Raw genomic sequence first — 23,111 nt, 5'->3', positions numbered from 1 at the left:
TCCCACGATGCTAATACCAGCCCAACACCAAGTCGGTCCAGAACTCCCAATGGCTTTCCCAAACTCCCCCAATATCCATGAGCTACACAACACGGGATTCGTGATATGTTCGACGCGCCCTTCATCCAAACAAGACATTCTCAAAACTCTGCTGATCTAAGTGCTTAAACAGCACATCCTGCAGCGCGGCCCTGCTCTTGACAATCTGCGGCACGACGCCGTCAATCTGCTGCAGGTTGGCCCGCATGCTCTCCATGTGACTGCCGACCTGTCCCGCCAGACCGCGCAGCTCGTCGTCCTCAAGGTCCTTGAACAGCGGCGTGCCGCTCCCGACGCCCTCTTCGGAGACGATGAAGTTGAGATCTTGCTCGTCGTGCTTGGCGGCGTTCTCGGCGGCAGCGGAAGCAGTACCGGGCTTCGTGGCCTCCGGCACAAGGACGTGCGTCTTGCGGAGACTATCCTTGAAATTGCGTGCCTCGGAGCGCGCGTTCGCCTCGAGGGTGCGAAGGGTATCGTAGTCCTCCTCCAGAGCCTTCTCCTCGCGCTCCTTTTCGGTCTTGAGGAGGTCGACCGCGTGGAGGAGAGGATCGAGCTGCCTCTCGAGCGCCGCGACGCCCTCGATGACGCGCTCAAAGTTAAGCTCCTCGACGCGTCCGCCATCCGTTTCGAGCAGCTTCCTGCTACCGTTCTTGCCTGCCGTGGGCGGCGCCGAGGCCGGCGGGAATGGCAGGCCGCGGGAGAGCTTCTTGACGAGGCGGTTCGTGATGAGGTGAAGGGCGGAAGCGGCCTGGTCGCGGCGCTTCTCGCTGCCTGGGATGCGCTGGAGGACGGGGCGCTCGGCGAGGCGGAGGAGGTTGGAGACGATGGAGAGGGAGGGGTTCGTGAGCGGGGACCATTTCTCTTCTATCACGGAGCGGGGGACCTGGCGGACGCGGGCGGCGATGTGGCGGTGTTTGGGGGCCCTTCGGACCGTCTTTGGGGCTTCGGGTTTGGGTTGCTGTTGTTGCTGTTCTTGTTTCTCCTGTTGGATTTCTTCAGACGTGCGACGACGGCGTTTCTTCGCGGGTGCTGATGCCTCTACTGCATCGTCTTCCGTTGGACGCTTCTTGGATTTGCGCGCTTGCGAGGTTTCGTTCTGCGGGGATGCTGCATCTGAAGTTCGAGGACGGCCAGCCCGGCGACGTTGGGTATCTGGTGACGCCTCTTCCTCCTCCTCGCCCTTCTTCCGGCGCTTCTTGGTCGGCTTCTCGGCTGTCGTCTCTGCTGCTGGTACGGGCTGCTTCCCCTTGCGCCTCCGGCCTTCTTTCGGCTCTGACTGTGACACCTCCTGCGCCTCTGGTTCAGCTTGCGCCGAAGGGCGACCGCGTTTCCTTTTTACGGCCGCCGAGTCCTCTTCAGCTGGTGGTTCCTCCACCTCTTCTACTGTAACGTTTGCCTTGCGTCCGCGTTTCTTCTTGGGAGCGGCCTCAGCCTCCGCTTCCTCCTCAGGTGCAGGCTCTTCGACCTCGGAAACCTTTTCCTTGGGCTTTCTTCCCCGTTTTTTGGGCGCAGCGTCCTCCTCGGCAGCTTGTGACGGTTCTTCGGCCGCTGGTTCCTTGTCCAGAGACGGTCGCTCACGCTTCTTCTTGGGGACCGGTTCTGGAGATACACCCTCCTCGGGCTCCTCCTCTTCCGTAGGCTTTTCTGGTTGCCGTCCACGCTTCTTCTTGGCGCTTGTGCCGGCCTCTTCTTCGTCCTGGGCCTCCTCGTTCGCCTCCTTTCTTGGCTTTCGGCCTGGTTTACGTCGTGAGGCGGCCTTTTCTCGTCGGCTTGTTGACCCGTTTCCGTCTGCCGCTTCCTCGTTGTCCTTCGATTTGCTCTTGTTGGCCCTTTTCGATTTCGGTTTCGCTTGCGCCGGTTCGGGCTCCTCCTCATTCGCTTCTTCCACTTCTGCTTCTATCGCTGCCTCGCGGGGTGGTCTGCCCCTCTTTTTGGTTTTCGGTTCCTCGGCGGGGGATGACACTTCAGTATCCTTTCGTTTGCTTGGGCGACCGCGTCTCCCTGGTGCCGGTGCTTCTTCTGTCTCTACAGCTTCGGGAGAACCTGGCAACGCGTCGACCGGCTTAGACGCGTTTGAGGGGCGCCCTCGTTTTCGCTTCTGGTCTGCGGCTTTGGGGGGCTACTATTGTGTCAGCTAGAGTCAGAAAGAACCAGAGTTGGAGGGCTTACCATTGTGATATTTTGCGCTCACAATGTTATGTCGCAAGGGTGGACGTTGCCTCAAGGCGCATGCGAGCTTCCAGGGCCCTTCAGCATGTGAGCTTTCGACGCGTCGAGGTCCCCGCCAAATGGCCAGTACGTACCGGGTCCGCAAGCCTCATGTGGCTGATGCACGCGAGACACCCAATCGTGGCTGCTGCAAGTACCCCGGACCACCGTTCCACCTGGGCGACCCGAAATGACGCTGACCAGCAGCAAGCGCCAGTCCCATTTCGGTTAGGCTTTGTGGAGAAGGACCTCTCTCTCGTTTCTATGGTGTGTGCTCCCGAGCTTCTAGCAGCGGGCGGGTTTCAGTGCTCTTCTGGATCCCCCAGGCGACCAAAGCTCCTTTGTTCCAGCCTGATCACCAACGGGACAAGGTTCAGGAGAAGCCACACGCTCTCCCCGAGTCCCAAAAGGGTCCCTCTCCAAACTGCCTGATTTCGCACCCGTGTCGGTATCCGTACTTGGACTCCTCTTCCACTTTTTTCCCTCGCATCCAGACTCTGTGTCCTTTTTTTTCGTGTGTCCAAACTTCGCGCCGGAATCAGGTTGCCTGTATACTTTACCCTCGCCAACCCGTACTTATTGTCCCTCCTTGGTCCCTTGTTGTAATTACGCTTCCCCTCACTCATCATCTCTTGGCCGCTTGATCACGACATCCAAGCTACCACCTCCTTTCTCTCTACGCGAAGCGACTTTCCCATCACACACACATACACAGCCATCATCAACATGCGCGTGTCTGCCACCACCCTTCTTGCGCTCCCGCTGCTTGCGACAGCGGCCGAGTCGCCCTTTGAGCAGTACAAGGCGCAGTTCCAGAACTTCCTGAGCTCCTTTGGCGCCTCCGCGCCCAGCGCTGAGAAGGCGGCCGCCCCCGAGGCCGCCGTGCCTGATGCGACCGCCGTCGACAAGAAGATCTCCGTCTTGACCGTCGAGAACTGGAAGGATGTTCTCTACGAGCCCGTCAAGGCTGATGCCACTACCCCTGAGGAGTGGTGGGTTCTGATCACTGGTCGTAACAAGACCTGCTTCGGTACGCTCCGCAAACCGCGCGTCACATTGCTCCATGTACGAAGATATGCTAATTTCTACCTACAGGCCACTGCGATAAGATCGAGACTGCCTTTAACGAGTCTACCATCAAGTTCGCCAAGCTTCCCGAATCCCCTCACCTGGGTCTCCTTAACTGCGACGACCAGCCCGTCCTCTGCAACGCGTGGTCTGCCGGCACCGCCTCCATCTGGTCCATCGGTCTGTTGCCCCCTGGAGCCGACGTCGATGTCTACAGGAAGCGCCTGAACATCACCACCACCACCTCGGACGACATTGTCGACCTATGGAAGGCGCAGTCCAAGGAGGAGTGGATCCTGACGGATAACATTTTCCACCCCTTCAACAGCTGGATCGCCAAGAACAACCTGTCTGTCCCCGTTGGCTACGTCTTCTGGGCCTTTAACCTGGTCCCCAACTGGCTCTTCATGATCCTCGTCTCCTTTGGCAGCCGTACCCTGATGAACCGCCGTATGGGCAACACCTTTGACAACCGCGCCGCTGCCGCTGCTGGCGGTGCTCCTCCCGCTGCTGCCGCCCCTGCTGGTGGTGTTGCGCGGTAAAGGGGACGAGTGGCTTAGGATAGGCAGTTGAAGAGAGGCTGGAGGGCACATTGGCATGGTTTGAATATCCAGACAAATCCGCGGGCCGTTGCAATGATGCAACTGAGATCCTTGGTCATTTGGATTAGATAGGGCCAAATTAGTAATCTTTAGTTGATCAACTTTTCCCGTCGCATGCATCTTGGACACTCTTGAGACCTTGAATGACGTCCTCTCCGAGCTTGGGGTTGGCGAGGCGTCCGTAGCGGAGATCGCTCATGCTGCCGACTGTCTGTTTGACCGACTCCATGAGTTTTGCTTCCTGAGCCTCTAGCTCCTGAATCTCTGCTTCGAGATCCGCTATCGCCGTATCCATCTCTGGGACGATGGAGTTAATTGTGTGTTTGGGATCTTGCGCCCCAGCCGCGCCAAAAAGCTTTAACCTTCGTATTAGAGACTCTGGTCTACAATGATAATATGCAGCACAATCACAAGAACGTACCGCTCTCTCAATCTCAAGCTCCTGATCGGCATCCTCGGTTTTCGCACGTTTCTGGGCACGCGCAATCTCGCGCTTGATGATCCTCCCGTTCTTCTCCTCGTTCTCAATGTTTTCCGTGACCGTATCAACGAGCGCCCTCCTTTGGTGTTGCAGATCACGGTACAAGGAGCGGATTTGCGGGTTTGCGCGATGCGGTTTAGGGAAAAGCTCGGTGAATTCTTCGAGCGTGATGGCTGAGGGCAGCCGCGCCGGGACAGTCAGGTAGTTGTGCAGGATGGCGGCTTCGGTGGGCGCCATGATGGGTTGCGCTTGTGAGATGAGCTGCTTGGAAGACAATGAGTCCAGCGAGTGGCCGTTATAGTCGCAACAGCCCTCGACGATAAGATCTCTGACAGAAGGTATCCGTAGTCTCTAACAAAAAGTAGGGGAGAGTAAGCTTAGATGGAAAGTCAAGTATGTCAGTCTGTGAGGTAAGGTAGTTGGGTAGACAGTAACGTAAGTAGACATGGCAGACGGGATGGGTGGCGCTTGGCTTGGGGCAGGCATGGAAGACGCGGTAGTTCTTGCGGGACGCGTTAATGAGCCGCAGCGCGTTTCACTCCGTAGGAAGAATCGACACACTTTGCCATCTTCACCTCATCCATCACGCTTGCACCTCACGAAGACGGCTCTACCCACGACGAAAGCAACACTGGGCAAGTTGCTGTTAAACAAACATACGAATTGCAGTGAGATTTAGTCTCATATCCTTTCATACTCGCTGTCAATCTTGCCTAGAAACTAATCAGTCCTCCAGCTGAATACCGTGTTAGCGACTCGATCAACACTGTCATCCAAATTGAGTGAGGTGTCACGACTGCTCACGATTCGTACTGTGCCAGTAGCCTCGAACTTGCGCCAACTGGTTCTGAAAGTGACTGTGTCTCGATCTTCAGCGCACTGTCCGAGAATTTAACCTCATTGCCCCTTTGGCGCATCAACCCTTCAACGACATCCAGGTTATCGCCAGAACCCTGCTGTCGATATTCTTTGCTGGAGCCTACTGAGTAGATTCGCCAACCTACAGCCGCCTTATCCAATCATGGCGCCCGCACGCCAACCGCCCCAGCCCTTCTCCAAGGATGAGAAGGTTCTCTGTTTCCATGGTGAGATGCTATATGAGGCCAAGATTCTCGACATCCAGCCTGCCGAGAGTGGCGAAGGCTTCCAGTATCGCATTCACTACAAGGGCTGGAAGAACACTTGGGACGACTGGGTTTCTATCGATCGCATCCGCAAGTTCACAGAGGAGAATAAGGAGCTTGCCAGCCAGCTGCACGCCCAGATGAAGGACCTACGCCAGAAGAGCAGTGCCAAACCCCCCAAGAAGGGCAACCTTCGTGTCAATGGGACCGACTCAGCTCGCGGTAGTGAGGAGCGAACTGCAGGTGTCGCTGCCACTGGCCGTGGCCCTCGCCGGGCGAGAGATTTTGACCTCGAGCAGGTGAGTGCCAAAACCGAGTTTCTTTGTGTCTTGCTTTCTGTTCTGCGTTTGTTTCAATTTTTGGTTTCTCTCGATGTGCCATTATATTGGCCTCCAAGTAGAAGCTCATTGTGAAGTGAGCTTGAAACAAAGTCCGAAAGACGGGAAGGAGGAAGGAAACGATAGGGGGGTGAATGCCCTCATCAATGTGGGGCCATCAGCAAAGCTGGTCACCGAATACTTCCCGACCTCTTCACTGCCGGGCGGCTGGTATTCATTTAATCGAAGGAAGGAGCGTTGTGTGAATCAGCGTCCATTGAGGCACTTGCCGAAAAGGAATTTCCACCTTCCTGCCCCGACAAGTCTTCGCTGGTCAAACCTTTCTTCAACACCACACCTTCCACCGATTCCACACATTCCTCCCACATCCCACTCTTCTCTTTCCAAATCGCCGGTTCGATTTCCTATTCTCTCCCAGAAGACTCTCCTTTCTCCCATTCATCGCATTCATACCCATCACAACGTCTCGTGTCTTGCCTTGAAAATTTCAGGATACATCATCACAAACTTCATCAACAATCATCACTACCCTACTCAAGCTACAAGATGAGCTCCCCGGCTTGGGATAGCTTTGCTCGGGTGTACGACTGGGTTCTGTCGCAGCAGGCTGCGCAGTACTCTGGCGCTCAGCCCAACTACGCCTCTCCACCCCAACGCGGATTCATGTCTCGATTAGACTACGCCCGTCAACTTGCCCATTACCGTCACAACAACCCTGTTGGTCGGGCAGAGGATGCCAACGAACACGAATATCGACAAGATGTTGAAGCATCTCAAGGCCAATACATCGAGATCAAGACCGATTGCGCCAGTGACTTCGACTATGGCGATTACGAGACACCAGCTCCAGCCTCAGACGACTATCTGTATGGCGACGCCGACGTGATCAATCGTCGCCCAAATCAGCACTATCAGCAACGCAAAAGACGTCAACCGGAGCCAGACTACGATGAGGAAGACGCGGCGTTTGAGCAGCATCACAAAAGGCGTCGAATGTATTCGGACGAGGACGAGGACGGGAATGTTGACTCTGATCTGCCCCGATACTACTTCAGGGAGGAGTATGACGAGTATGACGAAGAGGAGGCGGAGATGAACCAGAACCGATTGAAATATGAGGAGGAAGACGACGAAGTCAATGAAGAGGAGATGGGCGTGGACCGATTCGACTTTGAGGAAGATGAAGGTTTGAGGGACTACAACGACACTCTGAGCGAGAGGCAGTATCGGAACAACCTTTTCCGACAGCGACTCGAATCTGGCGAAGAAGATGACACTTTCCTACCCAACAGACGTCGGAAGTACATGTATAGTGAAGATGACTTCGATGGCTACGACGAGGCATCTGTTCGCCCACGCAAGAAGGTTCGCTGGGCTTCACCCGTGTACGAGGAAAATGAAGACGAGTTCTATCAAGCCGACAACGAAGATGAGGGAGACGAAGATCAGACAGTCGGGCGAGCCTCAGATTCCGATGGCGACGTGGAACCTGCCGACATCATCGACCTGATCAGTATTTCTAGCCATGAGACCGTTGGCAGCGACGACGACGACGATAGGACCAGCATAACCAGCGACTCCAGTATAGAATTCCTTGGGGAGCGTCCCGCGAATGCCAACATCGAGAACCAGCATGATCTACGAAGCTTTCAAGATGGCGAGTCGGAAGATGCCAAGGATGTCGTCGAAGAGCTTTTGCAGAGGCCCTGCGGCACAAGCAAGAGAAAGCGTGAGAACAGTGTGGAGGTACTCCTCGAGTTCCGCCATAATGTTCGACGTAGGCTGCAGTAGGCCGTGGGTGGCCCAACACACCAGCATCAGAAACATCCTGCTGGTTCCGCCTGTCTGGCAGGAGCGATCCCAGACTGCTCCTTCCCGCAGCACAATGAAGAGTTTCTGATCTTCTACCGAATTCCCGCCCTTTCTTTCTCGAACCATCCCCAAACACCAGCTTCTCATAGAACCACTGCATTCCACTCGTCAAACGCTACACTGGCTCTTTACAGACTCATCTCGTTCATTATGGCTTTTGCGTCTCGCAAATCTCGGCCAGCCGAACCATTGCGTCGGCGACCTCAGCATGATCAAGTGGTGGCCTGGAAGGAACCGCGCTTGCTGAGGGCTGATAACCTGACCCTCTCGCCTGCTCCCCGCGCCAGACCCTATGTCACAAAAGATGGCAAGCCCAACTATGACAATCGCTACGATACGAGCGTCACGACTCTCAAGCGAGAACAGCCTGCCCGGGCGAAGTCGTCATCTGCTCGCTCTTCGGAAACGAGCGAGGAAGAACTTCCGACTGTGAGTTTACACAAACGCAATGCTTGCCCCAGTGGGAAGCTTCCGCTTGTGCGGATTGAGGAGGACTACCATCGAGAGAAACCATTATCAATTCGACAGCCCAGCGGCCTGGAGGCTTTTTCTTTTCTTTTTTTTTTTTTCGTTTTCTGTTGCGCCATGCCTACTAGTCGACACAAATACTAATATCACATACCAGGAGGATGGATTTCATGCACGCCCGTCCATTAAGCTTCCCATCCCTGATCACATCAAGGCGATGCTTGTTGACGACTGGGAGAACATCACCAAGAACAATCAGCTGGTCCCGCTTCCTCACCCTCACCCCGTTGACGACATTTTGAGCGACTACCTCAACTACGAGCGCCCGAACAGGGAAGATGGTTCTGCAAACATGGACATTCTCGAAGAAGTCGTTGCAGGACTTCGCGAGTACTTTGAGAAGTCTTTGAGCCGTATCTTACTGTACCGGTCAGTTTTCTGCTTGGACTTGATATCTCGAACTCTACTGATCTCTCCATAGCTTTGAGCGACCCCAGTACCATGAGATTCGCAAGGTGTGGGAGAAGGCTGGCGAGGAAGACAAGCACAAGTCTGTCTGCGATACCTATGGACCTGAACACTTGTGCCGCCTGATGGGTAAGTCCATTCGAGACGCCTAGTGTGGCTTAGTACTGATTCAAGACAGTGTCTCTTCCCGAGCTCGTCGCTCAGACAAACATGGACCAGCAATCTGTGGCGCGTCTGCGTGAGGAACTCTCCAAGCTCACCGTCTGGCTCGGCAAGAACGCAAAGAACTACTTTGTCAGCGAATATGAGACCCCTTCTCAGGAGTATATCGACAAGGCTCGGAGCTTCTAGGCGGCCAGACCTCATCTTGCATCCTGAGTCAAATGGTCAGCCGACTAAACGGCAGACAGTTTGACGTTTCATCTTGACTTTTTCTTTGCATTATTGGAATCCTAGCACCTGGTCATGCAGGCTTGGTGAGGGGTTCAGTTGGAGGTGTGGAAAATGGACATCCAGCATCTTTGTATCACCTGCTAGTATCAGGCATACTCAACCGGTATGAGAGTTGAGACAGATAGTAATCATTGTTTTCCATTCGCAAAAGCATCCTTTCTTGACCCTTGTGTCTTGTGAGGCAAGTATACGAATATGGTCGCTGGTCCATCTGACTCGTCTCTTTGCAGTCTTCAGTAATCATGCAGGTAGTTGTCAACGCGACAAGTGAATCATGTGCCAATCAAGGAGACGAGCCCGAATCACCAGTGGTCTTGAGTGAACTTTTATTTGATTCCAAGTAACTTGATGCAGACATCCTCGTCTACGTATGTTTGTTGTACAGTCCGCCAGAATTTTGTACACTTTTCTCCGTGGTGATGATACACGATTTTGGCCTCTGCCGCGCCCGAGCTGTTGCTTTCCAGCCCCGTCATGCTCGAGGAACCTATCTCCTCTGACAACCCCGAACACCTATCCTCTCTCCGCCTCCCGTCCTCTATGTTTGGAAAATCCTTCTGAACCCCAACCCGTCTCTTACTTCACCCCTTCCTATAGTCCATTTACCGCGCAACAGCCTTCTCGACGTAGAAACCCGGGTCTGGCCTGCGCAGGTCGCGCATCTCGTGCTGGCTCATGGCGCGGTCGACCTCCTGGACCTTGACGAGCTCCTTAACCTTGATAATCATACCGGCGAACTGGGGGCTGACGGGGTGGAAGACGGTCTGGGAGCGGCGGCGGAGGCCGAGGGCCTCGAGGACGCCGCGGGTGCTCTTGGGGAGGCCGATGGCGGAGCGGTGGAGGGTGATGCGGAAGAAGGTCATGTTGGGCGGGTGGTCGTGGCGGCGGTGTATTGTTTGAGATTAGGACAAGACGCGTGGGTATGGGTTTGGCTTCGTCGTCGAGGGAAGAGTGCTTGCGACGTGGGTTGTCGTGTGCTCCTTGCTCGTTCGATTAGGGATGGGTGATCACTTGTTTCTGTCGAGGTATTGATGTTAGCGCCTGTTTATGCAGTTCTTGAACAATCTGCTGGAGGAGGGGACGTATCGTACAATTGAGCCTCTGCTAAAGCAGTCTTTCCGTCGCAATGTGGTGGGATTTCAGGGAAGCGACCCGATACTCGATAGCTTTCCCAGCAATGCGATCGAGGGATCCAAAAATCATTAAGCTGGCGTTGGGAATTTCGATGGTCCGTGCGTCAGTCACGGGCGGAAGTTGCCAGGGCGTGGTCTACTTGAGGACGAGGTCCGGTGGTCTCCACTTATTTTGTCTTGTCTCTACCCCTTAGGAGGAGTTAAAATCGCAGTGAAGACTGGCTCGCTCAGGCGACAGATGCCTGCAGTTGCCTTGCAGGGGGTTCACACTACGTTGAATGGACTATGCGGACCAGAACTTCCCAAGTTATTTTGCCCAAGTTACCCACCTACACTATGCTCGCAACCATTGGGCCTAGGCAGCATGGTCGGGAACTCTGATGGTCTGGCGGTTAATTCAGCCTAGCCTCGCCTTGCGATTCATCCCCTTGGAGAGAGTTGAAATCGCAGTGAAGGGAACTTATTGGAGTACAGCACACTATTGGCCAATTCGTAAGACCAATGGGTGCGGAGTACGGATACGTGGATGGCATCAAGACGGCCCAGCCGGGCACCGGGTCTGGCGGTATTGGTTCACTGCGGGTGGTCGAAGACGGATAATCGTAGAACCATGTACAAGCCGTAAACCTTTGCGTCCAAGCTATGCGTCCACGGGGCAAAACCTGAGGGAAAAGTTCTTTTGCAACAATGTTCTCGATATCAGGTTCAGACTCCTCGTGGGCTCCGTTGTGTCTGGCGAGACCAGGTGCCTACCTATCTAAGTAGTTATCTTCGAGCTCGTGATTGAATGCAGAAGCAAGTTCGGCGTGCTAATGTTGGAAGAATTGCAATAACTAGACCGCGCTAGCGAGTGTAACTATCATGATCAATGACTCCACGAGTAACTAAGCCTATTATCAAGGGGACAGACAGTACAGCGAGACATTGCCCACTCGCTACGGCCATGAAATACAACCCCCCACAACAACGTGATAGAAAGGCCACCAAATCCCTTCAACTCCTGGAATTTACAAAGGAACCCTCCCCCTTTCTCTCTCTCTCTCTCTCTCTCGCAATGGACTAGCCGAATACATAACTCCCGAGAGCACATTTAATCGCTCTCGATCTAAAGAGCCTACCGACTACAATGACACATAACCAGGTATTCAAGTACTTTCTAGCTCCCGCCGTCTACTCGGCAAATCGTTTGTTCAAATCAGAATACCGATGGACGAACGCCATATCAGCAATTTGGAACAATGATTGCCGACAAAAGCTGCCGCTTTCCTTGAGTCTTGAGACATGCACGAGCAGCCCAAAAGCCGACACCATTCCGGGCCGGGTCACCAGTGCGCTCCGGACGACCCGACCAGTTCGACAGGCTCAATTTAAGCTTATCCCAGGGCTCCATCCGAACTGGTGTCGAACCGCCATCCAATCCCTGAAGAGATTGACGCTGCCGCCAGCGGGGCACAAGCGCGACCCTAATGTCTCGGAAGTAGCCGACGTCGCGGTTGACAAGGCAGGTAAGTAGTCACTGTTCATGGCACGTCGAAAGCAATGCTTCAAAAGGTAATCGGGCAAAACCATTAGTATATCCCGGGGGACTGCGCAGCACTACACGTATATAGCTTGTCGTACAAGACGCCATTTAGCACACCATCATCCCTCGCATGACGTTAAAATCATAGACTCCATTTCTATAGCCACATCCCGTGGCAAACCGTAACCTTCCGCCGCTAACCGTTAAACCCTTACATCTGCACCTCCACTCTGCCCTCGGCGCCTGGTGCGCCGCCGCCGCCGAGCTGAGGAAGGATGTAGGTAATGTCGTCCCACGGGTGACGGTACAGACCAGTGCGGAGTCTCTTCTGGTCGAGGTAGTGGGCAATAAGACCGATGGAACGGCCGAGAACGAACAGACCGTTGAGGACACCCATCTTGAGGTAGTCCTCGGCCTCTTCGGAGGAGAAGGCACCGCAGTTGCGCATCAGGTCAACGAAGCAGACAGCAATGCAGCCATCGACGTTGAGAATGAGGTTGTCCTTCTTGGAGGTGGTGACGGTCTCGACAGCCAGGGCGTAGTCGAGAAGCTTGTGGGTGGGGAACTTGGCCTTGACGTACTCCTTGACAAGCTCGACACGGAGATCGGGGTTGTTGCGGGACTTGACACGGTGACCGATACCGGGGATGAGCTTGTTCGCCTTGCGCATGTTGTCGACGAACTCACGGGGGCTCAGGCCCTTGTCGAAGGCCTTGGTGAACTCCTCGGCGGCACCGTCAAGGGCACCACCGAAGCGGGAACCGATGGTCAGGAGACCAGCGACAAGGGAGGAGATGAGGTCCTTGCCGGCACGGGTGGTGATGATGGTGTTCATGGCACCGGACACGGCAGGGCCGTGGTCGGCAGTAAGCATGAGAACCATCTCGAGGAACTTGGAGGCGTAGGGGGGAAGGCGGCGGCGGAACCACAGAAGGGACATGACACCACCGATGCCAATCTCTTCCTTGAAAACATCGGAAATGGGCATGCCTGCGTACAGGAGCTCCTGTCCACGGTCATCGGAAATGGTGGAGATGAAGGCAGCGGGCTTACGGATGAGACCGAGCTCCTGGGCCCAGGAGTAATCGATGGGGATCTTGGGAACGACGGGCTCAGGCTGGGGCTTGATGGTGCCGTTCTTGACGAGGGAGTCGTAGAGAGCCTTGAGGACCTGGGGCATCTCCTCGAAGGTCTCGGGGACGTAGAAGCCAGCCTCCTTCATCTTCTCGTTCTTGGTCTTGGCCGTCTCCAGGGTGGAGTTGGCGAAGGCACCGGCGTGACCGAACTGAACCTCAGTCTTGAACATGCTGGCGCAGGTACCAATGGCCCAGGCAACGATGGGCTTGGTAATGACACCATCCTCAACGGCCTTGATGACCTTGTACTCCTCAACACCACCAACCTCACCGAGCAGGACGAGAATCTTGCAGTCGGGGTCGGCCTGGTATCTGAGCAAGTGGTCGATGAAGGTGGTTCCGGGGTATCTGTCACCACCGATGGCCACACCCTCGTAGACACCGTCGGTGTTGTTGGCGATAATGTTGTTGAGCTCGTTGGACATACCACCAGACTTGGAGACGTAACCAACGGAACCCTTGCGGTACAGCTTGGAGGCGACAATGTTGTCCATCATGCCACCAGTGTTACCGATCTTGAAGCAGCCAGGCTTGATACCACCAACAGTGGCGGGGCCAATGATGGTGATGCCCTTCTGCTGAGCCTTGTGGGCGATCTCACGAGCGCGCTTGCATTTTTGTTAGCGGGGTATGAATCCAGAGGGAAGAGACCGACTTACGCGCTCGGGGACACCCTCAGCAATGATGGCAATGGTCTTGATCTGGGGGAACTCCATCAACTCCATGGTGGAGGTGTAGACACTTCGGGAGGAGGCGAAGTTGACGACAACGTCAACGTCGGGGTGCTTGGCAATGGCCTTGGGGACCTCCTGGTAGACGGGCAGGAGAGTCTCGCTGGTTCCCCAGTACATCTTGGAGACGAACTGACCACCGAAAGTGTAGATGATACCGGCGACGGAGGGGGTCTTGCGCTTGCAGATGAAGTCGAAGTCGAGCATACCCTGGACGGCGCGGGGCTGCAGACCGTAGACGAAGCATCTAGTCTTGTCGTTGAACAGAGCGTGTTCGGGGAGAGGGCTCAAAGGACGGCTGGGAGCCGAGAAGCGTGTGATGTTGTCGTTGGCAGACAGGCCGCTGGCTGCCTTGGCGCCATTGGCACCGTTAGCGGGGGTGGTGGCCGAAGGCATTGTGAAGAAAGTCGAGCTTCGTCGGGGAGGATGAGAGTCTCAACAAGGGAAGAAGAAAAAAGATTCTGGCGAGGGGTAACAAGGTCAGCAAGCTTGTTCGAAACAGACAATGGGCGCCAGAAACAAGTCTATGGATGTCTGCCCGCGAGAGAGATGAAGGAGAAAGATGTCCAAAGTAAGGATTGGAAAGGTTGAAGGTGGAGGAGGAGGAGGAGGATGAGTAGTAAGAGGAAGTTTGGTGGAAAACAAACGAGTCGGAATTATGGTGGGGAGAAGGTGAGATTTCAGGAGGGACTCGGAGAGACGACAGTTCGCTCAGGGAAGCTGAAATCGTTGGATCTGCGAGGCTACATGCTCATCGGCAGCTGGGGACACCACCAGACATTAAGTGGATCTTTGTAGCTGGCGTAGCCCCAGCTCCTTGGTGGGAGAGACTTTTTTTTTTGGTCCTGGTCGTGTCTGATGCGATGTGCGGCGGCGAGCGGGTGTGGAAGTGACATGAGGTGTGTGTGAAGCGTTCGGAGGTGGGAAAGAGGCGTCGGAGGGGCAGGATTGACATGACCGGGGTGGGTAGGATTCGGGGAGCGGTAACTGACCTAGGCGGTGATGCTGTTGTCTGTCTACCCTGGTATGGGTGTAGGTATTGATGGGATCAAGCAGCGGCGCACAACGGCAAAGTCCAGCTTCTTTTTTTGTCGAGCTGACGGAGGAGAGATCCTTTGGTGAGAAAAGGGATTGGCGTGGGGGTAAGAGAGAGAGAGAGAGAGAAAAGGAAGCTTCTCAAGAGCAGCAAGAGGGTGAGAAGAAGGAGGGAAGGAGAGGAAAAGCGAGAGAGAGAGAGTCGAGTGAGAGTGAGCGAGGGTCGGAGGAGAAGAAGGAGGACGGAGGTCGGGTATCGTAAGTAGTTGAGGAGCACGGAGACGGGCCACCAGCAGGGTGTGAGTTTTTGGTGAGGTGGAATTAGTATTTTTCCAAGTATTGTTTTCCATGGACCATGGTTCTCTCTGTCCTTTCTTTGCTTTTTGCTAGTGTACGTCGGATTCTCTCCAGCGGAAATCGGCAAGGGAGTGGGAGGAACGAACGAACGGTGTGCTGTGCGTATGTAGTGCGTGGTGGTGGTGCGTGGTGCGGACAAAGTACATACATGGCGGTGCGCGGGTGCGTCTTGCGTTTGTGTGAGGTGATGGTGAGCAGGGATTGTTTTGGCGGGCTTGCGTCCCAAGTATCCGAGGGAGCAACGCAACGAGCAACAAGAGAGGAAGGGACAGGTCCGCGTTCGAGTCAAAGTCAACTTTTGGAAAGAGGTACCTCTGATACTTGGCACTTGCCCAAGCATACTCGACCACGTAGAGTACCTTCCATTACCCAACTAAAGGTAGGGTAAGGTAAGCTATCCGTATCTGTCTGTACACGTCCTTATCGAGACAAGACCAGATTAGGTACCTTGGCTCTAGATTAGAAAGAAAAAAGGGCCAATCCCAATCCCAATAATGGCTGGTCACCAACAATGCCAAACAATGCTTTGCAGCGGCAGGAACAGAACGGGCGGGCAGAAAGTGGTGAACCAGAAGCAACGGATGGGTTGACTCTGTGGTTGTGGACTTCCATTGTAGGTACGGGTGAGCTAAGGTACCTTGCGGAGGGGTCCTCGACATCGGCCAGTAAAGTACCTAGGCAAGGTACGGGCGATCAGTATGGCCGGCACTGCGTCGGGTCAGGTACTTCGCACAGGGCCCGGTAGATTTTCTTGGGACAGCTTGACGGCGCAGTGACACACAACTCTGCCAAAGTCGGGCCATTGGGACTCTGAGAGAGAAGCCTGAGACTTTTTTTTTCTCTTGGGTTTGAGGGGTGCGTGGTGCGTGGTGGTGCGTGGAATGGAGGGGTGATGGGGAATGGGAATTGAGAAAATGGAGACTTCCGTCATGCGACGGCCGAAAGAGTTGGGGAAGTTCCCGACCAATACCGCCAAATGATTGGCCCGTGGATTGTTGAAGTGTTGAATTGGCCAGCGGGCAGGGAAGGGAAAAGGCGAAAAAAGGGAGATGCGATGGGACCGCCCAAAGGCACATAGCTCACGCACCAACCAGGCAAACGGGCAAGGACCCTCGGCCCCCGCTTGTTTCTGGCGGACCCCACACAACCTCACCTCACTGGGTACCTTACCTTACGGACTACGTACCGCAAGGTCCCAGAAAAAAGGTCCCGGTAGGAAATCTGAGCTAAGGTACTTGCACCCTATGGACAGGGTGAAGAAGAGACTTGCACAGGGAAGCAAGGCCGTACCTGGGGGGCGCTAGACTGCTAGTGGCCAAGCACCTTGCCAAAATTGGAGCTCACCTCACCTAAATGCTCATGCTCATGCTCTCTCTCTCTCTGTGCCCCAAAGGAAGCTGCCCTGTCCCACAACTGCCTGGCACTTACTGCCCTGGGCTGGACCTGAGCTTGAGCCCAGACGGACGCTGCAACTGCGGATAGACCAGGTACCGGTACCAGCTCCATCCGCGGACGGGCTGGTCTGCGTACCTGCACAAGCCCTGACTCTCACAGTCTTTTTCGGCGCCTTCCCTTCTCTTCTTCCTATCTTGGTGCAACTCGCACCTCTCAGAAACATCAGGCAGAAACAGACGGAACAGACAGAGCAAGCGCACAACGATAAGATCCAGATCCCATCATCCGACAGACGGACACTTGACCTCAAAGGGAACTCGTCCAGTGAGACGGGCGGTGTCCGCCCGCCGGTCACCGCAATGTCAGTGTCAATATCGAATGGCGGTTGTGTCTCTATCTGCTCTCAATTGGATGTTCCAAGTTCCGGGAGCTCCCCCCGCCCCGACCAGTCCAAGTTGAGACCAAGTCGGCTCGGCTGGCACTGGCGCTTGACCGCCAACAATACCTCTCTTGTCGGGAGGCGCCCATAGCTCTCTCTCGCTCTCTCTTATCGTACCTTGACGCACCAGGGCATTCGGGAATGCAGCAGCCTGCACTTTGGTTTGACCGCACCTTGAGTCTCGCCCAATGGCCTCGGACTGGATTGTCAGGGAGGATCAACATTCGCCAACTTGGCCGCCGGGATGGCTTCTGGGATTGTAATCAATCTGAACACGACTGGTTTACACGCACACGCCTACCCAGACACCGTTGATACTACGTATACAACCACACAACCAACATCAGGGCTTACACCGTCAGGTAGAGGCACTGGAAGGCTCGCCTGTCTGAGTGGGGGCGAGGCGGTCACTAAAACAGCCTCGCCTCCTTGCCCGTATTCCTTCCCATCGCTGCATGCGAACGGAGAGTGGTTGCTGTCAGCCAAGGGAATCGAGGTATTATTTCGAAGCCTGTGTGGGATTTTGTGTGCGTGAGAATGAGAAATGGGGAAGAGACGATGTTGTGCATCCATCCAGATCCAGCTATGTACGGGTACAAGGCCACTTGGGATGATGCACTACCTTACTCTATCCGACCAAAGAGGGAAGAGAAGCAGCAGCAAGATACCCGCTTGAGAGAAAATTCAGATGCAAAAAATCAAGGACATTGCAGATGCCAGACGGAACAAGGCGGCGATAGTCGTAAATGCGAAGCGCCGCGAAGAAACCACGGCCGAAACAGACCGGCGACGGCGACGGAGATGAAAAAAAAAAAAAAAAAAAAAGGCACTCAAAAGACTCGCGCGCCTGGGACAAGCAGAGAAGGACAGAGGGAAAAGACCCAAACGGGCATTTCAGCACCCATGCTCGCATTCCCCGAAACCCGGCATGCCGCATCCACCTCCGCCGGTTTTCGGTCCTCCCCATTGTCACTCCGCCGACCACCGGGCATTGCGCGCCTTCATTTTGGAGATACCCGAGTGTGTGTACTGCGTACGGATGCGCGAGTAATAGCCGCTGTTCTGGCTTCTTCCCACGCACACTCGTACGGGAACACGAACGGCCATGGCTAATGGCTCCTTGTCGTAGCTTGGGGATCTGGTTTTCGAAAATGACAGGGCCAGGTAGGTCATGCTGAGCGAGCCTAAGCATTGCTAGGTGCAGGTGGGCAACAGGAGCGAAGAACGAGTAGGGGTCGATGTGCCGTCTGACCAGGCAGTCCAACGTCCCACTCGAGGTTGATTTGATGACTGTGCTTGGTCGTCGTCCCAGGTGCCAATCCCAGCGCCATGGCTAATTACGGCGCCAATGCCCGGTTCCTGGACCAATTTGTGTCTCCGTACTTTGACTGACACCGAATTTGGGGGGATCTGACCTGACATCCGGGCTACCGTCCGTTGTCCCACGCACGAGATGAGAAACGTCCGAAATCACATAGTCATCCCGCGGCGCTCGAGTGCGCCCGAATCGGTAGTACTGGAAACGCGACTCTCAGTCTCCCGCTGGCTGCCGGTGGATAAACAACGGCTTTTTTTTTTTTTGTTTTCTTTCTTTCCTTCTCTCGGTTCGTTTTGGGCAAGGGGCCTGATCCTGATCTCGATCGGATACGGGGGACAGACAGAAACAGAAACAGACCACCCCCAATTTCCCAAGGTAAGGTAAGGTACGGATAGGCAACCCCAACCCACGAGAATGGAGAATCGTCTGGAAGGAAGCATTGGAAGACCACAGCCGGTGTAAGCGACGAAGCGACGAGGATGATGCGCCGTACCGCTTCGCACCGCACCGGCAACGTTCCCCAAGCTCCATCCAGCAGCCAGCAGTCTGTCTTCCGCCCTTTCCCGTTCGGCTGTGGTGCACCTGCACTATGTCGATGGACCATGTTGGAATCTGTGAAGGTGATGTTGATGAGCACAACAATGCAGCACCTAGGTGTATGTAAAAATGGCGGTCCCTGCGATTTTCGGCGGACATTCTGGCGCTGGGGTTGCATCGATCCATCATCCGGGAAAGGGCGGGAGAGGTGGTGGTCCAACACTTCCATGCTGTGGACGGAGTACTGCCACGACTGTGTGGTGCGTGTAGCTGTATGTAAAAATGCCGCCCTTGCGCCGCCTGGGAGGCAAACTCGATAATTGTTGCCGTCCATTTCGTTAGGTTTCTCTTTGCCCATTTCCCGTCCTCTCCTAGAGATTCTCACTCGGTCTTCCTTGGTCTTCAGAGCCTGCAATATTGTCAGTGAGTGAGCACCTCAGAGTGACTTTCCAAAAGGTACGAGATGAGATCCACTTAAACCTCTCAACAACCACTGCCTGTCTCTTGTTTTTCATCCACCTTTCCCAAATTCCCCCTCCCCAGACTTTTTTTTTCTCGTTAGGTTCCATCTTGGTCGAATTCCCCTGCCCTGCCAGCATTTTCCTTCTCAACCCCTCCATCCCTTTATTGCATACCTTGTTGCAATTCAACCGGCAAGATTGTCGCCAATTTCGAGGTGAGTCCAACAAGAAGAAGGAGAGGGAAAGGTATAGAGCAGATAGGGCAGGTACAGATACAGGTACTTGCCTGTGCTGTCCGTTGCCCCTTCCCTCCCGGTTCAGTACCTTAGCACTTGCACTTTCCCACCCGTTTTTCCCTCGCAGTCGTTCTTGCTTTTTGCGGATATGTCGAGTGTGCCCCTGTAAGGTGTCGTGTGTTCTGCCACCGCCATCGAGGGGTAGCGTGCATGGACAGCTGGGCTGGAGCTCCCCAAAATTCCCACCCCCCTCTCAAAAATACACCCGGTCCCCAAAAATACTTTCCCCTCCCCCCAGTTCTTTTTTTCCCACTCCCGGAGCTTGCGAGAGATTCTCACAGGTGTCTGGTTCCAATGCACCTCACTGCACCGCACAACCACAACACGCACCACCCCAAAACTTTTTGGCGTGGTCCCTTAGCTCCCTCAAGGTGCAAAGGTGAAAATCCACCGATTTTCAAAGCCACCAAAACGATCCCGGTCGGTACCTGGGCGCGCTTCGTTGCCCCAAGATGTACCTCCCGTCCCTCTCCCGTCACTTTCTCACCCCTCCCCCTCCCACCCACCACACCACCGTCACACACACACACACACACACACACACACGCACACCCACCCCCTCCTCCTTCGTCCGCTCTTCCTGCTCTTCCTCTCCCCAAAGTCCCAGCAACAAATAATCCCTGGGAGCTTCGACAGAATCCAAAATTTTGAAAGGCTGACGATCTTCTCCCTCTCTCTCCACGCACCAGCACAGCTTCTCTCCTTCCACTCCATTCCTCCCACTCCCCAATCCATACTTCTCCTTCAACCTCGCCGCTTCTTTCTTCCCTCACACACCGCTCTGCTTGACTCGACTCGACTTCGATTCGACCTCCGATTCCTGACATTCACTTGATTTCAGGTCTTCACCACAACTTCGTCCCCAGACTTCGACTTCGTCGCCTGGTAGCACTTGCTCTCTCTCTCTCTCTCGGTATGTTCTCACTGCAGCCACACACTCTTCCAAAGCTCAATCTTGTCGCCTCGTCTTTCCCCCATCCCGGCCGAGTCTCTAGTTGGATCGTGATAGCCCCTCTTCCAGAGCTCGGCGCGAACATCTGGAGCCTTCCGCTTGCTTGCCGTGGTGACATTTGCCGCCCACGAAGCTCCTTACCAGAAGCTCAGCCAGCTGAAAGAAAGTCTGCTGCTGGCTGACGGGCAGCGGAACTCCAAACTCCGCCTCCGAGCCACACAAATATACTTCGTTTTCCAAAGGCAATCGCTGACCAGTCCGCTCCCAATCCAGGCAAAATAAAGCAGGGAAAAGAACTCTCAAGAAAACTCACCTCTTTCTCACCTCACAACCGCCAGAATGTCCGCCAAGTCCATCCTCGAGGCCGACGGCAAGGCTATCCTCAACTACCACCTCACCCGCGCTCCCGTCATCAAGGCATCTCCTCTTCCCGTCCCCACCAAGCACAACCCTCCCCCCAGGTTGTGCTCTCTGCACTTCCCCGAGGATGCCAACGTCGAGGATGTCCTCAACCAGGCCGAGGTCACCTACCCCTGGGTTCTCCAGCCCGGTGTCAAGTTCGTCGCCAAGCCCGATCAATTGATCAAGCGCCGTGGCAAGAGCGGTCTCCTGGCCCTCAACAAGACCTGGCCCGAGGCTCGCGCCTGGATCGCCGAGCGTGCTGGTAAGGAGCAGAAGGTCGAGACCGTCACTGGTGTCCTGCGCCAATTCCTCGTCGAGCCCTTCGTTCCCCACCCTCAAGACACCGAGTACTACATCAACATCATGTCCGTCAGAGATGTAAGTTTTGTCGCAGATTTCCTCCCCTTTTGAGCTGGCGGTTGCTTTGTGGCAGCAGCAGCAGCAGCCGCAGCAGATCATTCGTGGCGAGGCATGGCGTAGCGGGCCGTCTTCTCCAATTCGTTGGCGGGGCCGGAGTGGGCAGTCCACCCATCAATGAGTCGCGCGGGTGTGAAAACACCAACGCATCATCACACTGCAAAAGTGAAACTCATCGACGGTTGAAAGTGAGAATAACTGGAAGAAAACTTTGTTTGGCAACCGTGGAAAGGGAATTTGCATGCTTTATGCCATTTCCTATCCATGGGTCAAATAAGTGGATTCCGGCCGCTGGACTGCCCTTTCCGGTAATTTTTCTCCCGAACCGGACGAACGGATGCCACGAGACGAGGCCTGTGGCCCGTCCACCCCGTCCACCCATGCCTCTTGCAGAAGTTGCCATATGCATACGACGGCCCTCATGCCTCATCTGTCGAAACCCTCACATAAAATCATCGATGCTAATCATGGATTTCCGATAGGGCGACTGGATCCTCTTCACCCACGAGGGTGGTGTTGATGTCGGTGATGTTGACGCCAAGGCTGAGAAGCTCTTGATCCCCGTCGACCTCTCACAATACCCTTCCAACGACGAGATCGCCGCGTCTCTGTTGAAGAAGGTCCCCAAGGGTGTTCACAACGTGCTGGTTGACTTCATCACCCGGTTGTACGCCGTCTACGTCGAGTGCCAGTTCACCTACCTCGAGATCAACCCCCTCGTTGTCATCCCCAACGAGGATGCCACCTCCGCCTCTGTGCACTTCCTCGATCTTGCTGCCAAGCTCGACCAGACCGCCGACTTCGAGTGCGGTGTCAAGTGGGCTATTGCCCGCTCCCCTGCCGCTCTCGGCCTGACCAACGTCGCCGCCGCCAACGGCGAGAAGGTCAACATCGATGCCGGCCCGCCGATGGAGTTCCCCGCTCCCTTCGGTCGTGAGCTGACCAAGGAGGAGGCCTACATTGCCGACCTTGACGCCAAGACCGGTGCCTCCCTCAAGCTTACCGTCCTCAACCCCAACGGACGTATCTGGACTCTGGTCGCTGGTGGTGGTGCTTCCGTCGTCTACGCCGATGCCATTGCCTCTTCCGGTTTTGCCGACGAGCTCGCCAACTACGGTGAGTACTCTGGTGCTCCCACCGAGTCTCAGACCTACCACTACGCCCGCACCGTCCTCGACCTCATGCTCCGCGCTCCCCTGACCGACGAGGGCAAGGTCCTCTTCATTGGTGGTGGTATCGCCAACTTCACCAACGTCGCCAGCACATTCAAGGGTGTCATCCGCGCCCTCCGCGACTACGCCAAGCAGCTCAACGAGCACAAGGTCCAGATCTGGGTCCGTCGTGCCGGCCCCAACTACCAGGAGGGTCTCAAGAACATGAAGGCTGCCACCCAAGAACTTGGCCTGAACGCCAAGATCTTCGGCCCCGAGATGCACGTCTCCGGTATTGTGCCCCTGGCCCTCGTCCCCGGCAGATGGGAGGCCAGCGGCGCTGAGGAGTTCAGAGGTTAAACGGTATAAATGAAATGAAATATGTGTGTTTGGGGGGGTGGACTTGGAGAGCCATAGTTCTGGTATCACGGGTTTAGACGAAAGGAAAGTTTTTGCCTGGTACTTGGAATGGCATCTTGCCCACTTTCTTGTACGCTTGCAAAGTTTACGGTGTTTATGACGGCTGGTGCAACAAATGCTCTTGACAGGAAGGTCGAGGGCCGGGTCCTTGTATCGTATGTATGGAGGGCATGGTCGACGATCAGATGAGCAAATAATTAGACGCTCTGTAATGTGATCTTGACTAGAGGTTCAATGCTTGTTTCTCGTTTCAATGCTGTTGTGACTCAAAGTGATTAAAGCGGTGTT

General features: G+C 55.1%; 9 protein-coding genes across 9 annotated transcripts; 4 read left to right on the top strand and 5 right to left on the bottom strand.

Annotated features, from left to right (window-relative positions):
• Positions 1 to 121: 121 nt before the first annotated feature.
• On the bottom strand, positions 122 to 2,360 carry CABS01_05614 (uncharacterized protein; the record flags this gene model as incomplete). The annotated part of the gene is made up of 2 exons (XM_060538982.1): positions 122 to 2,158; positions 2,343 to 2,360. The coding sequence occupies 2 exons, from the start codon at positions 2,358 to 2,360 to the stop codon at positions 122 to 124; spliced, it is 2,055 nt and encodes a 684-aa protein (XP_060405244.1).
• Positions 2,361 to 2,973: 613 nt separating this feature from the next.
• Positions 2,974 to 3,857, top strand: CABS01_05613 (uncharacterized protein; the record flags this gene model as incomplete). Its single annotated transcript, XM_060538981.1, has 2 exons — positions 2,974 to 3,277; positions 3,343 to 3,857. 2 exons carry the CDS (start codon positions 2,974 to 2,976, stop codon positions 3,855 to 3,857), a joined length of 819 nt encoding a protein of 272 aa, XP_060405243.1.
• A 157-nt stretch (positions 3,858 to 4,014) lies between these two features.
• Positions 4,015 to 4,635, bottom strand: CABS01_05612 (Cnl2/NKP2 family protein; the record flags this gene model as incomplete). The annotated part of the gene is made up of 2 exons (XM_060538980.1): positions 4,015 to 4,272; positions 4,339 to 4,635. The coding sequence occupies 2 exons, from the start codon at positions 4,633 to 4,635 to the stop codon at positions 4,015 to 4,017; spliced, it is 555 nt and encodes a 184-aa protein (XP_060405242.1).
• Positions 4,636 to 5,419: 784 nt separating this feature from the next.
• Positions 5,420 to 9,019, top strand: CABS01_05611 (uncharacterized protein; the record flags this gene model as incomplete). Its single annotated transcript, XM_060538979.1, has 6 exons — positions 5,420 to 5,821; positions 6,407 to 7,647; positions 7,867 to 8,161; positions 8,358 to 8,629; positions 8,682 to 8,797; positions 8,847 to 9,019. 6 exons carry the CDS (start codon positions 5,420 to 5,422, stop codon positions 9,017 to 9,019), a joined length of 2,499 nt encoding a protein of 832 aa, XP_060405241.1.
• A 704-nt stretch (positions 9,020 to 9,723) lies between these two features.
• On the bottom strand, positions 9,724 to 9,984 carry CABS01_05610 (ribosomal protein L30; the record flags this gene model as incomplete). The annotated part of the gene is made up of 1 exon (XM_060538978.1): positions 9,724 to 9,984. The coding sequence occupies one exon, from the start codon at positions 9,982 to 9,984 to the stop codon at positions 9,724 to 9,726; it is 261 nt and encodes an 86-aa protein (XP_060405240.1).
• A 2,003-nt stretch (positions 9,985 to 11,987) lies between these two features.
• CABS01_05609 (ATP-citrate synthase subunit 1) lies at positions 11,988 to 14,039 on the bottom strand (the record flags this gene model as incomplete). The annotated part of the gene is made up of 2 exons (XM_060538977.1): positions 11,988 to 13,520; positions 13,572 to 14,039. The coding sequence occupies 2 exons, from the start codon at positions 14,037 to 14,039 to the stop codon at positions 11,988 to 11,990; spliced, it is 2,001 nt and encodes a 666-aa protein (XP_060405239.1).
• A 3,367-nt stretch (positions 14,040 to 17,406) lies between these two features.
• CABS01_05608 (uncharacterized protein) lies at positions 17,407 to 17,982 on the top strand (the record flags this gene model as incomplete). The annotated part of the gene is made up of 1 exon (XM_060538976.1): positions 17,407 to 17,982. One exon carries the CDS (start codon positions 17,407 to 17,409, stop codon positions 17,980 to 17,982), a length of 576 nt encoding a protein of 191 aa, XP_060405238.1.
• Positions 17,983 to 18,347: 365 nt separating this feature from the next.
• Positions 18,348 to 19,235, bottom strand: CABS01_05607 (uncharacterized protein; the record flags this gene model as incomplete). The annotated part of the gene is made up of 2 exons (XM_060538975.1): positions 18,348 to 19,133; positions 19,185 to 19,235. Coding segments are annotated over 2 exons (837 nt in total), but the record flags the coding sequence as incomplete, so codon positions are not given.
• Positions 19,236 to 20,772: 1,537 nt separating this feature from the next.
• Positions 20,773 to 22,763, top strand: CABS01_05606 (uncharacterized protein; the record flags this gene model as incomplete). The annotated part of the gene is made up of 2 exons (XM_060538974.1): positions 20,773 to 21,213; positions 21,735 to 22,763. 2 exons carry the CDS (start codon positions 20,773 to 20,775, stop codon positions 22,761 to 22,763), a joined length of 1,470 nt encoding a protein of 489 aa, XP_060405236.1.
• Positions 22,764 to 23,111: the final 348 nt, after the last annotated feature.

This window comes from Colletotrichum abscissum (genome assembly GCF_030869225.1).
Source record: "Colletotrichum abscissum strain IMI 504890 chromosome Unknown Scaffold_11.1, whole genome shotgun sequence".
NCBI lineage: Eukaryota > Fungi > Ascomycota > Sordariomycetes > Glomerellales > Glomerellaceae > Colletotrichum > Colletotrichum abscissum.
Note: the sequence above shows the minus strand (reverse complement) of the source record. Positions and strands in the feature narration are given on the sequence as shown.